Below are 13,364 nucleotides of genomic sequence, written 5' to 3'. Positions count from 1 at the left end.
TGTAGGCATTAGAAATGCTTGATACTGTGTCTTATTTTCTAAGAAAAACAGGCAGCTGCTTTTTAAAGTCCAGAGAAGTGTTTGCTGCCATGAGATCCTGATGCCAAACTAACAACCCCTTGCTTATGCTTCCTTTGGTTACATATGGGTTGTTATGTAGGTTGTATAGCTGACTTCACTCCAGTGGAAGCTTCCGCACCATTATTCTCTGCCACCTTTCACTGAGGTTGTGCCATTACATCTCTCCTTAGATTATCAATCTTTTTGTTGCTGTCATCATGGATAACTTTGACTACCTCACACGGGATTGGTCCATACTGGGTCCACATCACTTGGATGAATTCAAAAGAATCTGGGCAGAATATGATCCTGAAGCCAAGTGAGAACCTTTTTGTTATGAGGCTTGTAATGATTAATGACCACAAAATGCTCAGTGCTACATTAGCCCTTGGAACATGCTTAAGAACAAGGTTGTAGATATTTATCTACAACAACCTTCCTCAACCTGATGCCCTGAAGATATTGGACTAACTTCCATCACCCTTGACCCTTTACCATCAGTCATGCTGGCTAGATCTGATGGGAGTTGTAGTCCAAGGCATCTGCAGGGCACTAGGATGAGGAAGGCTGGTGCATAGAAGAGGAATCATCAGTATGAACTTTTCTCTTTGTCTTCATTTTTTATCAGATGCTTCACTCCTTGTATAAAATTCTGATCCTAAGTACTTACTTGTAATTCCCGTAGATGTATTTGAAAGCATGTTTATAATAGGGACAGAGGGCTATTTTTCCCACTCCTGCTGAAGTCACTGTTGGCTTTGTTAACAGTTGTCTGTTAAAAAGGGGCAAATATACTCATGTATGATACTTCTAGGAATTTCTTCTCAAGCTATGGCAGGATATACTTACATTACTAACATTTCTGAGGGCTCAGCATCCTCGTGGATATCAGGTGGGAAGGGAGTTTCCAAAGATTCAGCATCATCTGTTTACCTGAGCACAGATTAGCACCCTTTGGCAGTGTCATGCATTTGATTCTTTAACAGAAAATGCAGCAATTCCTTGTGGGAGCTGATAGTTTTCATCTATTTGCAAATGTGCATCATGCAGTTCCCTGCACAAAGGAGTCAAAACTGGCCGTGGTGGCAAACCTGCATTTTTTTCCCCAGTGCAATATATGAGGCAATGTAAGTAAATGACTAGATGGCACATCTAGTTCTCCCTGCATATATGACTACATGCAGAGGTTTAGAGCTGTCTGGGTCCTTGCCTATCCACAAGTCTGGGAGGGAATTGAGACCTCACATAGACTGCATGGATGGCTTTCCATTTTTGGTGAGCTGCAAGGGAAAAGTACTTGCTTCCTTTGGGACTGTTTCATGACAGGTACTTTTAATTTTACACTGAAGGTGGAGGGAGGAGGAGAATTGTTTAGTTTTTGCACTTGTGAACCAAAATTCTACATCTTTCAAATTTTGCAAACCAAAATTTGCAATTCTCCAATTCAAAAACAGATGCATGTATAAAAGGAAAGCCTATGTGCATAATAGTGAAAACATTCAGTATGCATTATATGAAGGTAATTGCTTGCAGAAATCTGTATATTAGGTAAAATTGTGTACAAAACATGTGCACTGAGGAGATGCGTGCAAAATGCACATGCTTTTTCATGCAAAACTTTAAAAATCTTAGAGTTAGTAAGGAAATAATCTGAATATCATTTTGTTTCAGTTTCTAATTTTTCCCAAAACTGACAGATTTGTTGCCCCCACTTGTACAGATCAAAAACATGAGCAGGTGTTATGGGTATGTTCAGTGAGGTAAAAAGAATGAGCATCTTCAGCTGCCAGAGTTGGAGTTTGATTTCTGCATCAAATGGATAAAGCAGGACTGTCTCTTCCTCTTTCTCAGGGGCCGCATCAAACATCTAGATGTGGTGACTCTCTTGAGACGAATCCAGCCTCCTCTGGGCTTTGGAAAGTTTTGTCCACACCGTGTGGCTTGTAAGGTAACAGTCATCAGGAAAGGTTTCCTTATCAATCCCAAGTAGGGTTCATTGCCTGACCTGCCCCCATTCCTGTCCACTACATGAAATGGTGTCACAATCCCCACTGCAATGGAACATATCAACGTTTGAAAAGATGTAGAAAGGAAGGGCTGCTGCTATTGCTGTTACCTGGTGTCAAAGGGCAAGATGCTGGAATGAGTATCACAGGTGGGGGTACCTGGGTGTGCTCTGATGTGTGCTTAAGTGTGTGTGTGTGTGTGTGTGTGTGTGTGTGTAGATCAAAGGTGGGCAACTTGTGGCCTAGGGCTACATGTGGCCCTTGGCCCAATTTTAAAAGCCCTCTGCATGTAGTCAGTTCAGATCCTTGGCAAGAGCGATTTCTCACTAACCTGGCAGCCTGCTGAATGGAAAGAGGGATGGAGAGTAAATGGAGGGTGACAGAAGAGGAAAAAAAGGGGTGACCCTCCCAGTTTTGGCTGTGGCCTTGCTCAGCAGTGACTTTGGCTGCACCCACCACTGACTGTGCCTTCCAAAAGATTACCTGTGGGGGAATGCAGCCCTCAACAGAGAAATGGTTGTCCGTGCTTGATATAGATCAGAAAGTAGGTGGATGGGCACGATGGATATAGTTAGATGATAGGTGGATATGGATGATGATGATGATGATATAACGTTTTCTTTTTCATGTGCTATTGTGTTTGTTTTACAGCGCCTGGTGGGTATGAATATGCCCCTAAATAGTGATGGCACCGTCACATTTAATGCTACACTCTTTGCTCTAGTGAGAACAGCTCTCAAGATCAAGACAGAAGGTGAGAGATGAAACCTACCAGTGGTTATATTCCAAATAACTCCATTATACTCCCATGTAGCCTCTATTATTCATCTTCTGAGTCCTAAGAAACATTAGTCACTTTATATGCCAGTGGAAGCTCTACTGACCTCAAAATCCATTACTGCACGATTACATGGGCCCAACAGAAGAAGCTATAAATCAATAGTAACTAATGCCTTTCTAGTGCATTTAATCACAAGACCTCAGCAGGTCAGGTCCTCATCTGTTGTTTATTAGCATAAGTAGCTTCAGCATGAGCCGTGCCAAGATGCAGCTCCTGGCATACTGGTGGCTTACAGACTAAGCCTTAACAAAAGGCAAATGTTCAGAACATTGGCCATTCGAGGTCCAATAAAGATTAAAATACTTAGCCGTGGAGGCTACCTTGCCCATGCTGGCTGGGGATAATTGGATGTGTAGTCCAGCCCATATGCAAGACACTACACTGGGGAAGGCTGATGTAGGCTCTATCATAATAAATTCTTTGTTATTATTATTACTACTAGTAATAGTTCTGCAATGGCTACTAGTAAATGTAGACCTGGTTTTTATGCAACATCAGGCCACCATGGCTGAATTTCTCCACTGGCGTTGCTGTTTTGCATTTTAAAAATGCAAGCCCTGTTTTGGGCACACCCCAGATTGTCCTTACATGTCAAGCTGGCCAGGGTGGGTTTTCTGGGTGATGAAGAAACCAGCATCCAGTACTGGGTACTGTTTAAGATTGTGGGTGGTCTGCTAACTACCCCAACAACTCACCCTATCCACAGGGCAATCATCCCAGAGCAGCTTGCTGTCACCTGCAGATTGCCTAATGGGTAAATGTTGTGTATCCCTTGAATTTCTCCAAACAAGACTAGAAAGGATATATTGTTACTGTAGGTAGCAAACAACACACTTAAAAAAAGCAATCAACATGAAAACAATAGCCCTAATTAAAACTACTAAATGAAACCCTAACTTCCAACCCAGGACACAAAACATTTGCGTACCAGCAATGTGTAGCAAATGCTATGCATACACATGGCCTGCAACTGGGTATAAGGGTTCCTTAAATGTAATACCAGCTAGAAGGAGGGCCTAAGTACAGAGCAAGCCTGTTGCAGCGGCCTTCACAGGGTTTGTTTAAATGCACACTCAAAGGTAGCCACTCCCAGGAGTAAAACAAGTCTCCAGTTAATGGCCACAGAATAGTGATGTCACACTGTGGTATGTGAAAAGGCAGGGGAATGAAGACAAAATGATGCAATTTTGTTATAAAATCCAATGTTGACATATTAATTGCGATGAGCTGGGCATGAGTAGTTGCTGATGACTGATGAGAAGTGGAAGGAAGAGAGGAAAAAATGATTGTGGCTGATCTGTTGACATCATGGGTCATGCAAGGAGGGGCTGTAGCTTGATGCTGGAGCAGATGCTTTGCACGAAGAAGGCCTTGGGTGGAATCTGGGCTTCTTCCAGTAAAAGGGCTCTCAGGTAGCAGGCTACACAAGACCTCTGCTTGAGTCCATAGGAAGCTTTAGATGATGCTGGATAAATGGGACAAATGATCCAGCTCCACAGAAGGCAATTTCATAGGACTGGTTGGTGCTTTTCTAGGTAATTTTGAGCAAGCCAATGAAGAGCTGAGAATGATTATCAAAAAAATCTGGAAGAGAACAAGCATGAAGCTCTTGGATCAAGTGATTCCACCAATTGGAGGTGAGTCCTCCATTTGGCAACCCAGAGAGAATGCCTGATTATTCTTCTTCCTAGAGTTATACAGGCCTCCTATCACAAATCTTTGCGTGTTCCCAAGCAGCCTGGGACATGCAGGCTGCCCAGTTTCTGAGCAAACATAATGTTTCACCTGTGTGTACACCTCTAGATGATGAAGTAACCGTGGGCAAGTTCTATGCTACCTTCCTCATCCAGGAGCACTTCAGAAAATTCATGAAGCGTCAGGAAGAGTATTATGGATACCGGCCCAAAAAGAATGCCATTGAAATCCAAGTAAGTGGCAAATGAAGCTGAAGAATCCTGTAAGTTTTCCCCTGGTCCTAAGAACAGAAAGGTTTTTTAAATTATTTTCAATCCATACTGGAGTGAAGAAGGATGAAAGCAAGCCAACAAAGTTACCCAGGATTTGTTATTGATCAGAGTATGTTTTAACCCTTGAGTCCTGATTCATTATTAATAGAAATTCAGAAATTTACCTTTTAGGTCAGTGCCATTTTAGCACCATGCTTATGCCTCTCCCACACCATTCCTTTAATTTTTGCTAAAACATCCTTTTATCTTTCTTTAAAAAGTAAAAATTATTAAAGCTTTAATAATTATTAAAAATTATTACTTGGCACAAATTTTAAAAGTGATTGGAAAAAAAATAACATTATTAAGACAGAATTGCTTGCACGAATGTTTCTAATCCACCCCACAGCAATGTTGCACCCACTTGTATCAAGAACATAGCAAGATGCACACACACACAAAGTCCTGCAACACTGAAGCATAGCAAGTCAGTTGCTGTGCTGTATTTAGCATCCAGCAGAAGTTCTGCTGGGTGCCGTGAGAAGTTAGTCCAGAAATGCTTCTTGTTCTTACATAAGACTGATCTGCTTGAGCACTGGTTTGTCTCCTGTGAGAAGCTGGCATGGTGATACCTGTGCAAAGTCTGAGAATATGAGCTTAACCTCCAAGTTTATCTAAACACCTTGAAACGAGGTGTGTTGACTCGCCTCCTTATTCGACTCTTCTGCTCCATTCTTTTCCCAACTCCGTGTGAATTGCCCCTGCCAATGACATGCACTTCCAGGCTGGCCTGAGGACCATCGAAGAGGAAGCTGCTCCTGAGATCAAAAGAGCAATCTCTGGGGATCTGACAGCAGAGGAGGAGCTTGAGAGAGCCATGGTAGAGGCAGCCATGGAAGAAGGAATCTACAGGGTGAGTTCGAGTACTGAGGTCGTATTCACTGAATGCGCATCCCAAATGCCACCAACACCCAGCTGTGAACTTCAGCAGCCGGACTCATACCTGTGAATCACTTGCAATACTCCAACATACAAAGAGACCATTGTCCCCTGCATGCCTGCCCCACATGGAAGTATGGCTCCTCATCACCAAGAGCACAGTATTTTCTTGGCAGTGTGGGCAAAACGTTAACAAGCAGGGGAGCCTCACTACTGAACTGTGTATAATTTCTGTGCTGCTGTTGGCATTTTAGATACCTGGGAGCACATTTCTCATCATTGTGGAGGAGAGGGGTCTCTTTTTGTAAGGGTCTCTTCTGCGCGAAGTGATCTTTAAGTGCATCCCCAGTAGGGCAGATCATGGGACAGTTAAGCCATCCCATCCACCTGTCCCTCAAAGTGTGTGGGCATGTGCACACCTGCACGCACACACTTGCAGTTCTCTCTCTCTCTCTCTCTGCAGCCCTTTTTCTTTGGCCTACAGGGCTCAAAGGGGCCTAGTGAAAACCAGGGCAGCCCCATCGTGGGTTTCATTCCTTGGCCATGCTCAAGTGTGAGGAAGAGGCAACACCCAGGAACTGGTTCAATGCGAACACTGAGATGCTGCCATTAATGTCCCGATCTGCTGCAGCTCTGTATCAAGTGGCATTTGCAGCCTGGGAGAAGATTCCCAGAATGACAGATTGCAGAATAAGCTGTTCATGAGCCCTGTTCAGATGGGTGGGTTGTGCCGATATTGACTGGGAGCAATATTGATGTGATTTGATCTCGATTTGCATTGATTGATGTGTTCTGTAAACCATGCAGAATACTTGACTAGTAGGGAATATGAAAATGTCAGAAATGAGTCTTTTACTCCAACCCCTTCCTCTGAGGGAGTATGCTTTGTCTCTAAACTAACCCTGAAATATCCAGTCTTGAAGCTTGCAAGGCCTTTTAGCAGAGCAGGGGCGCTTTCAGCAGGGGTGCCTGGAATGCTGGGGAAGGCCCAGCCTCTGGGTCCACCACAGCCCAGCTGTTTGCCTTGGACTAACTGCTCTCCCTGCTCTGGCTTCCACAGGGAAGCAAACACTCCTTTGCACATCCACTCCCAGCTTTTCCCAGCCAGCCCCACAGAGCATTGTGTCTTAAAATATTTTTTTCAGTGTCTGGGGATCTCAGGATGAAGCCAGCTTTTATCAACACCCATTCTTCCATTAATTTGTCATCTTTATTTGTTTATGCTGTTCTTCCCCCAAGCAGGAAGGACAGCATAAATAAGATTGCTGCTCTCTTTTATTCTTACAACAGCCTTGTGAAGTAGGAAAGAGAGAGGGAGGGAGAGAGGGGGGAATTCAGTGTATTTCAGGGCTGTGTGAGGACTGGAGCATCTTACAGTAATAGAACAGACCATATATCTTTCTTTTTAGAACAGACCATTTATTTTTCTTTAGAAAAAAGCATCTGTGGAGGGGGCCCCAGTTGGTTCCTTCCCCTCCCAACAATTGCTCCCTAAACTATTTTACTTCTGGTTTGCTGGGGCATTCTGGGAGTTGCAGGGTACTAGACTGGGAAGGCCTCCTCCTCCATCCTCCAGTCTGAAACAAACCAAAGCCAAACCCAACCCAGCTCAAGGAAGACCAAAGTAACAGCCTCTTCTCTCTCCCCCTTGACCTCAGAGGACAGGGGGCTTGTTTGGACAGGTTGACAACTTCATGGAACCCAGCAGCCCCCTGCCACCCCATGTGGCCAGCCAGAGGCCTCTGCAATTCACTGAAGTGGGAAGCGAGGATCTGGATTCCCCTGTGTTCCTGGATGACTTCCCACCAGCAGGCAACACCAATGTGAATAACAGCAACAGCAATGTCAACAACAATGCAACGACACGGTAAAGTCCATGGGGGGAGCCAGGAATATGAATGGAGCACTCATGGCCAACAAACTGGAGAGCCAGATTCTGAGGATCATTCTGGCATGGATGATTAGCTGGGACCTGGCATGCAACTGGGAAATGGACAGAGCAACATTTCTGAACCCTAAGCTAGTTAAAGCTAGATCTATTACAAAGCCTTTGTCTGACAATCTTGGGCTGTTTTGGGGTGGGAGTCGGGGGATATCATTTAATCCAGCCTTCCCCAACCTTGTGCCTTCCAGAAGCATTTGAACCGCAACACCCAGAATTCCCAGTCAATGGCCCTGCTGGATGGGAATTCTGGGAGCTGTGGTCCAAATAAGTCTGAAGGTCACCAGGTTGTGGAATTAGTTTATACCACCCAGAGAACTTGGTGTGGGGCATATAGAAATAAATGAATCATCCTTAGGGAGGCAGGTGAACATTTTAACATGTTTGGGGAAAGAGAGTCTTGCTCATCAAGGCAAGGGCAGCAGCATAAAAGCAAAACAAAATAACCCACGCCTGAAACCTTTATTTCCTTTACAGATTCTTTTTGGGTTGGTTTGAAGTAGCCAGGAACAGAGGCAGTTAATGAGCCTCCCCTGCTCCTTTGCTCAGGATGCTGCTCTGCCATGAGGTAGATGCAATGCTGGGGAAGAAACAATGGCTCGGTAGGGAGTTCCTACTTTCCCCCACAAACAATGCATCAAGATAAGCCTGCACCATAAAACAGTGTTGCGATAAATATTGTGGGAAAACGTGACCAGCACATCTCTGTAAAAGGAAAGCTTAAAAAATGTTGCTAGCCTGACTTTACTGGTAAGGACCCACATCCTCCAAAGAATATTAAACTACCCCTGCATCCCTTAGTAAATGACACTGCAAATGCTCTTTTAGTTTTGAAGCATATGGATGGGACTGGGAAAGTGGGAGGAAATCCCTCCACCACTAATTAAAATGCCATGTTTCCCAGCCATCGCATCTCTGCTACCCACAGAAAGCTTGCAAAAACAAAGCAAAAAAGTCTCAGTCATTTTTGAAAGCTGCTGCGTGTTGGCCTCCCCAGGAAGAGAACCATGTCTCTGTACATATACTCACAGACCTAGGTTGGCAGATGGATAGTAACCCTGTACTCTATTCAGAATGCAGTGGGATGTATCATATAGGTGAGATACACAGTGCCCGAGTTGTTTCCTGTTTAATAAATCCTAGCTATCATCCTGAACTGCATCCAAATGATAGGGAGCCAGTATAGATTTTAGAGTCTGAGTATAGTGTCATACTCCCAATGCCTCGCTCCATCTGGACAGGAGCTAACACTGTGTGTTCAGCACCGCATGAAACATCTAGACTATCATAGTCCCATACAAAGTTCATGAAGCTAGCCTAGTTTTGAAAGAACAAAGGGATAAACAATGGCTGCTGGATCTTTGAATGGGAACAACAAAAGAGCTGCTTTGTTTCCAGCTTGGATCTTCTACAGAACCCTTCTGGACATTGTTGCATCCTAGAGTGCAGAGAAAGATGCAGGAGGAGGATGAAAGAAAACCACATAAAGCTTCTAGCCTGCCTGATCAGGATGAGGCCAGTAACATCAGTAACGAGGATCCTTCAGTATTCCCTTCAAGTCATATAATTTTTCAGTCGCTACTACAGTTTTGTCAGAATTCAGTCTGCGGTAGACAAAGGATCACCACAGACTTATGCGCAAGTGACATTCCTGTAGGGAATGCATAAATCCATGTTGATCCCATATGGATCAATCTGATGAGGACTGCATCATATACATCTATTTTACTGTGTGTGTGTGTGTGTCCACATTCACATACACACAGAGAGGAGAGCAGATGGCAAAATGGAAAATGATGGTCTGGGCAGTAATCCAGGATTGTTATGTCACTGAAAATCACAGTCTGAGATGTAAGAATGTGTGTAGTTATTTAAGACAGCAGATTTTCTTGGAATTAACCATCATGGCTTTGCTCCCTAGGATGACATATGAGGATGAACAGAATGGAGAATGCATGCTACCGCCTTCACATCAGTCATCCCGTGCAGGTGAGTCCTGGCCAAGGTGCTTCTCCCATTGGAAATTCATAATGCTATGAACAACAAAGGGATTTCCAGTGCAAGACTCATCTCACCATAGCTTCTGTCTATACCTGGTCTGATGTACTTGCTGGGTGGGATGGGCTGGGGTTAGCTCTTACTGTGATTAAAGGGTTTGCATAATTCAAATGTCTGCATATACTTTAGCCATTTTGTAGTTTAGTGAGAGCTCTAGCAATGACACCCTTTTGACCCCTGCACATCATAAAGATCTCCATGATTTGTCATGTCTCTTTCTCTCTCCCCAGCCTACACACACTCTGTCCAGCCTGAAAAACAACAAGAGCAAGTGAGCAAGCGGCCAGCATGTGGTGTCAATACTTGTTCAGAACTACAGTTTTCCATTCAGCAGGTAAACATAGATGAAGCCCCACTGCTGAATGCTGAATACCTCCCTTGCAGCAGGAGTGGAAAGAACTGCTCCAGCTGCCTTTTCAAGGCTGCCAAAGCAGGGAAAGGGGCATGCCAGGGAACAGGGCGGGGAGGAGGCCAGGGCCCACACTTCACACCATTTCCAAATGACACTGCACCTTCTTCCTTCTCCTCTGCAGATGGCTCTGTAGAGGAGACGTGGGGTGTGAGCTGTGCAAGGGAAGTTTGCAGCTGCTGTTCCTGGTCTTGTCCATTGGATGCACACAAGCCTCTGAATTTAGAGGCTTGTGTGCATCCAGGGTGAAGGGCAATTCAATTGCATCCTACATTTATCTACACTAGAACTTGGAAAAGCTGAACAGAGCTGTCATGGACAGGATATTTCATTCACAGGGTTGCCATAGGTCAAAGATGACTTGATGGCACATGAAAACAACAGATTGGGAAGGAAACCTCAGACCAAATTGTGCTTTCAGTGTCTCATAACTCTAACAGTGTTTAAGGCCATCTATTGTTGTTGTTACTATTATTTTGATTTTGAGCAGTTTAATGTATATATCTTCCGCACTAGAACCTTTTAGCATGGGAGAGGCTTTGTCTTCCAAATTCACTGGAAAAGAATTAGAATCAAGTTCCACTTTGCACTTAACACAACACCACATTATCTGCCAGTGTCATTTCTCTCATTGACTACAGAGCAAAAATGCATTCTTGGAACATGCATGTTTCAAAGTCTGCATATGCTTTAAAAATATTTTTCAAACTTGAGCACAATTTGGGGAATGTATGAGCATTTCTCATAAAGAAAGTGCTCTTGCTTGCATTTGTGTTTGCAAATACCATTTTTGCATGATTTGCAAACAGAAACTAAATTCTTCTATATGCCTAGATGGTGGATGCTAATGATAATTTCAAAGCTGTTTCGTTCACAGTGCAATGGGCTATTCTAATTTGTTGTTGTTGTTTTGGTGAACTGTCAGAAGAAACAGATTACCTTGCAAAACACCGTTTTGTTTGAAAGCAAAAACTGTTGTGGGGAGGAAAGTGCAGAATTGGAGCTTAACCATGCAATTATAAATAATTCCCACTGAGTTAATCAGGATGTACTCTTAAGTAAACATGCTTTAAAATGAATCAGCAAAATAAATTTTGTGAATTTCTGATAGAATCACGGTTTCTGGATAGCTCTAGAGTACTGTGAAGCTGGATGGTGAGGACAGGATGAGGGAACCGAAACTAGCCATGGAAGAAAAGGCACCCTGTCAACATGAGTGAGAGCAGAAACCGGTTATGGATCCTGAGTTGTAGCCAAGCATACAGGGTGGAAGCAGCAAAGAGATCTGTTCATATAATGCATGCAAGCCCTGGATTTAAATATGCAAGAGAAATGTGGGCTCCTTTCTGATCCTTCCCAGAACACATCTTAGGGCCAGTTTACACTGTCAGCATAATAGAGCTTTTCCTGGATATTACCGAATTGGGGAAGAAGTGGCCTCTTTAAATGTTTACCTGCTCATCTGTCCTACCTATGCCATCTCTATACACTACAAACCAACTTGTCAAGAGTTGGTGTGTGTAGCCTGTCCTTCCACTGAATGTTTTTATTCTCTAACTAAAGAGGGTGAGGGTGTGTGTGTGGATGTGTGCGCGCGTATGCACACGTGCTTGTGCCTCCCCTCTGTATTATTGGAGCTTTTCTCCTTTGCAATGAAGTGCTACATGAAAACTTTTAGCACTTGAGTCTGCTGATTATATAAATTGGCCCCTTACATTGGAAGGCACAAGCATTGCTTTTTCTTCCACAAGCCTCTCTTTGCTATAGAACCTCACACCATGCTATGAACTCCTATTAAGAATCTTTTTATCCCTTGCTGCCTTTTGTTAGCTTGGGACAGAAATAGAGTTTCTGCTTTGGAGGCCATATTTTTCTAAGAGCTCTGCTCCTGTTTTCCCAGCAGCTTTGAAAAAGGAAGAGATGTCTGAGTAGATAAAGGCCCGTGGCTCAAGTACACACTACATTAAATGTACATTATGTTAGTAATCCTAACCTTTTGTTTCACTTTGGTGTAAGAAAGTGTACTGCCCACCACCTCGGATTAGGACCATCACATGTGGGTTGGTGGGGACTGAACCTTCCTACCCATCCCCTCCACTGGCACCAACTGAGGGCTTTCCCCCATTGTAGGCCCCCAGTGTTTGTGGGTGTGAGGGGCAGAAGCAGCTGGGTGGAAAGATTTAAATCTCTTCTCCTGCATGGGGTGGTCCCAGTACAGAGTAGAGTTTGGAGTATTTACACTAAAGTCACATAAATCATGAGGGTCATGATGTGCTATGCATCTAACACGGTTGTACTTGAGGCTTCAGCTCTTTAACATGAAGTCTGACCAGATGTTCAAGTGCCCTTGAGGCTGAAGTAGAGCAAGGAGGCCTCTTTTGCCAATGACTAATGCTCCATTTCCATTTGCTCTAGGATCTGACCTCTGGGGGACGCGGCTCCCTAGCTACAGATTCCTTCCGGAAACTGGCAAGAGATGAGGTGGCTGCTGCATTCCAGGTGGAGGATGTTGCTGCCACATTGAAGAGAAGGGACAACTCAACTACATCTCTGTAAAGGGGTCACAGCATGGCCATTCCAAATACCCGACTATACGGTGTTGCCCCCAGTCTCCCCTGCACCCCCAGTAGTGCTGCTATATGGTGGTACCCATTTATCCACTCTCCAGTGGTTGCCATGGAAACAGTGCACTGCCTATTCACAGGGACCCCTGATTGGTTGCCAGCTGCAACATGGCAGAGAAGTGGAAGAGACGACAGACAGAAAAGTCCTTTCCTTGGCTGTCCAAAGGGAAGATTTTAGAAATGGGACTCTCAGGATGTTTACCCTGGTAGAACTGGGCTCTTCCACAGCAGGGTCTCAAGACCTTCACAAGATCTGTAACATGTAAGATAGATACAGTATTACATATTTCCAAGGTTCCTTCCTAGCTCACTCTGGCAAATATCTTGAAAAATGCCCTCTGATGATGCTGTTCTAAACAAAAAGTAACAATACACTTTTAATAAACAGAAAGACCCATGAATGTTTTTATTTATTGAAAGTATCATTTCTAGTCTGCTCTTCAGCAAAAGAAAAAACACTTTGAAGGGCAACTTAATAACATAAAATTTTAGCAATAGCATCAAAAACAAAATCTAACCATTGATTAGTACTGATTGAC

At 43.9% G+C, this 13,364-nt stretch overlaps 1 protein-coding gene across 1 annotated transcript in view; it reads left to right on the top strand.

Annotated features, from left to right (window-relative positions):
* The window catches only part of CACNA1S (calcium voltage-gated channel subunit alpha1 S), a 70,640-nt gene extending 57,883 nt beyond the window's left edge, over positions 1–12,757 (top strand). The window contains exons 34-43 of the mRNA XM_044431785.1: positions 252–379; positions 1,912–2,008; positions 2,718–2,820; positions 4,443–4,544; positions 4,711–4,835; positions 5,638–5,766; positions 7,451–7,659; positions 9,656–9,723; positions 10,023–10,126; positions 12,617–12,757. Of these exons, the coding sequence (XP_044287720.1) occupies positions 252–379; positions 1,912–2,008; positions 2,718–2,820; positions 4,443–4,544; positions 4,711–4,835; positions 5,638–5,766; positions 7,451–7,659; positions 9,656–9,723; positions 10,023–10,126; positions 12,617–12,757 (1,206 nt within the window). The remainder of the gene's footprint in view (positions 1–251; positions 380–1,911; positions 2,009–2,717; positions 2,821–4,442; positions 4,545–4,710; positions 4,836–5,637; positions 5,767–7,450; positions 7,660–9,655; positions 9,724–10,022; positions 10,127–12,616) is intronic.
* Positions 12,758–13,364: the final 607 nt, after the last annotated feature.

This window comes from Varanus komodoensis, unplaced genomic scaffold (assembly GCF_004798865.1).
Source record: "Varanus komodoensis strain SLA01 unplaced genomic scaffold, ASM479886v1 scaffold1, whole genome shotgun sequence".
NCBI lineage: Eukaryota > Metazoa > Chordata > Lepidosauria > Squamata > Varanidae > Varanus > Varanus komodoensis.
This window is presented reverse-complemented; position numbering and strand designations above follow the sequence as displayed.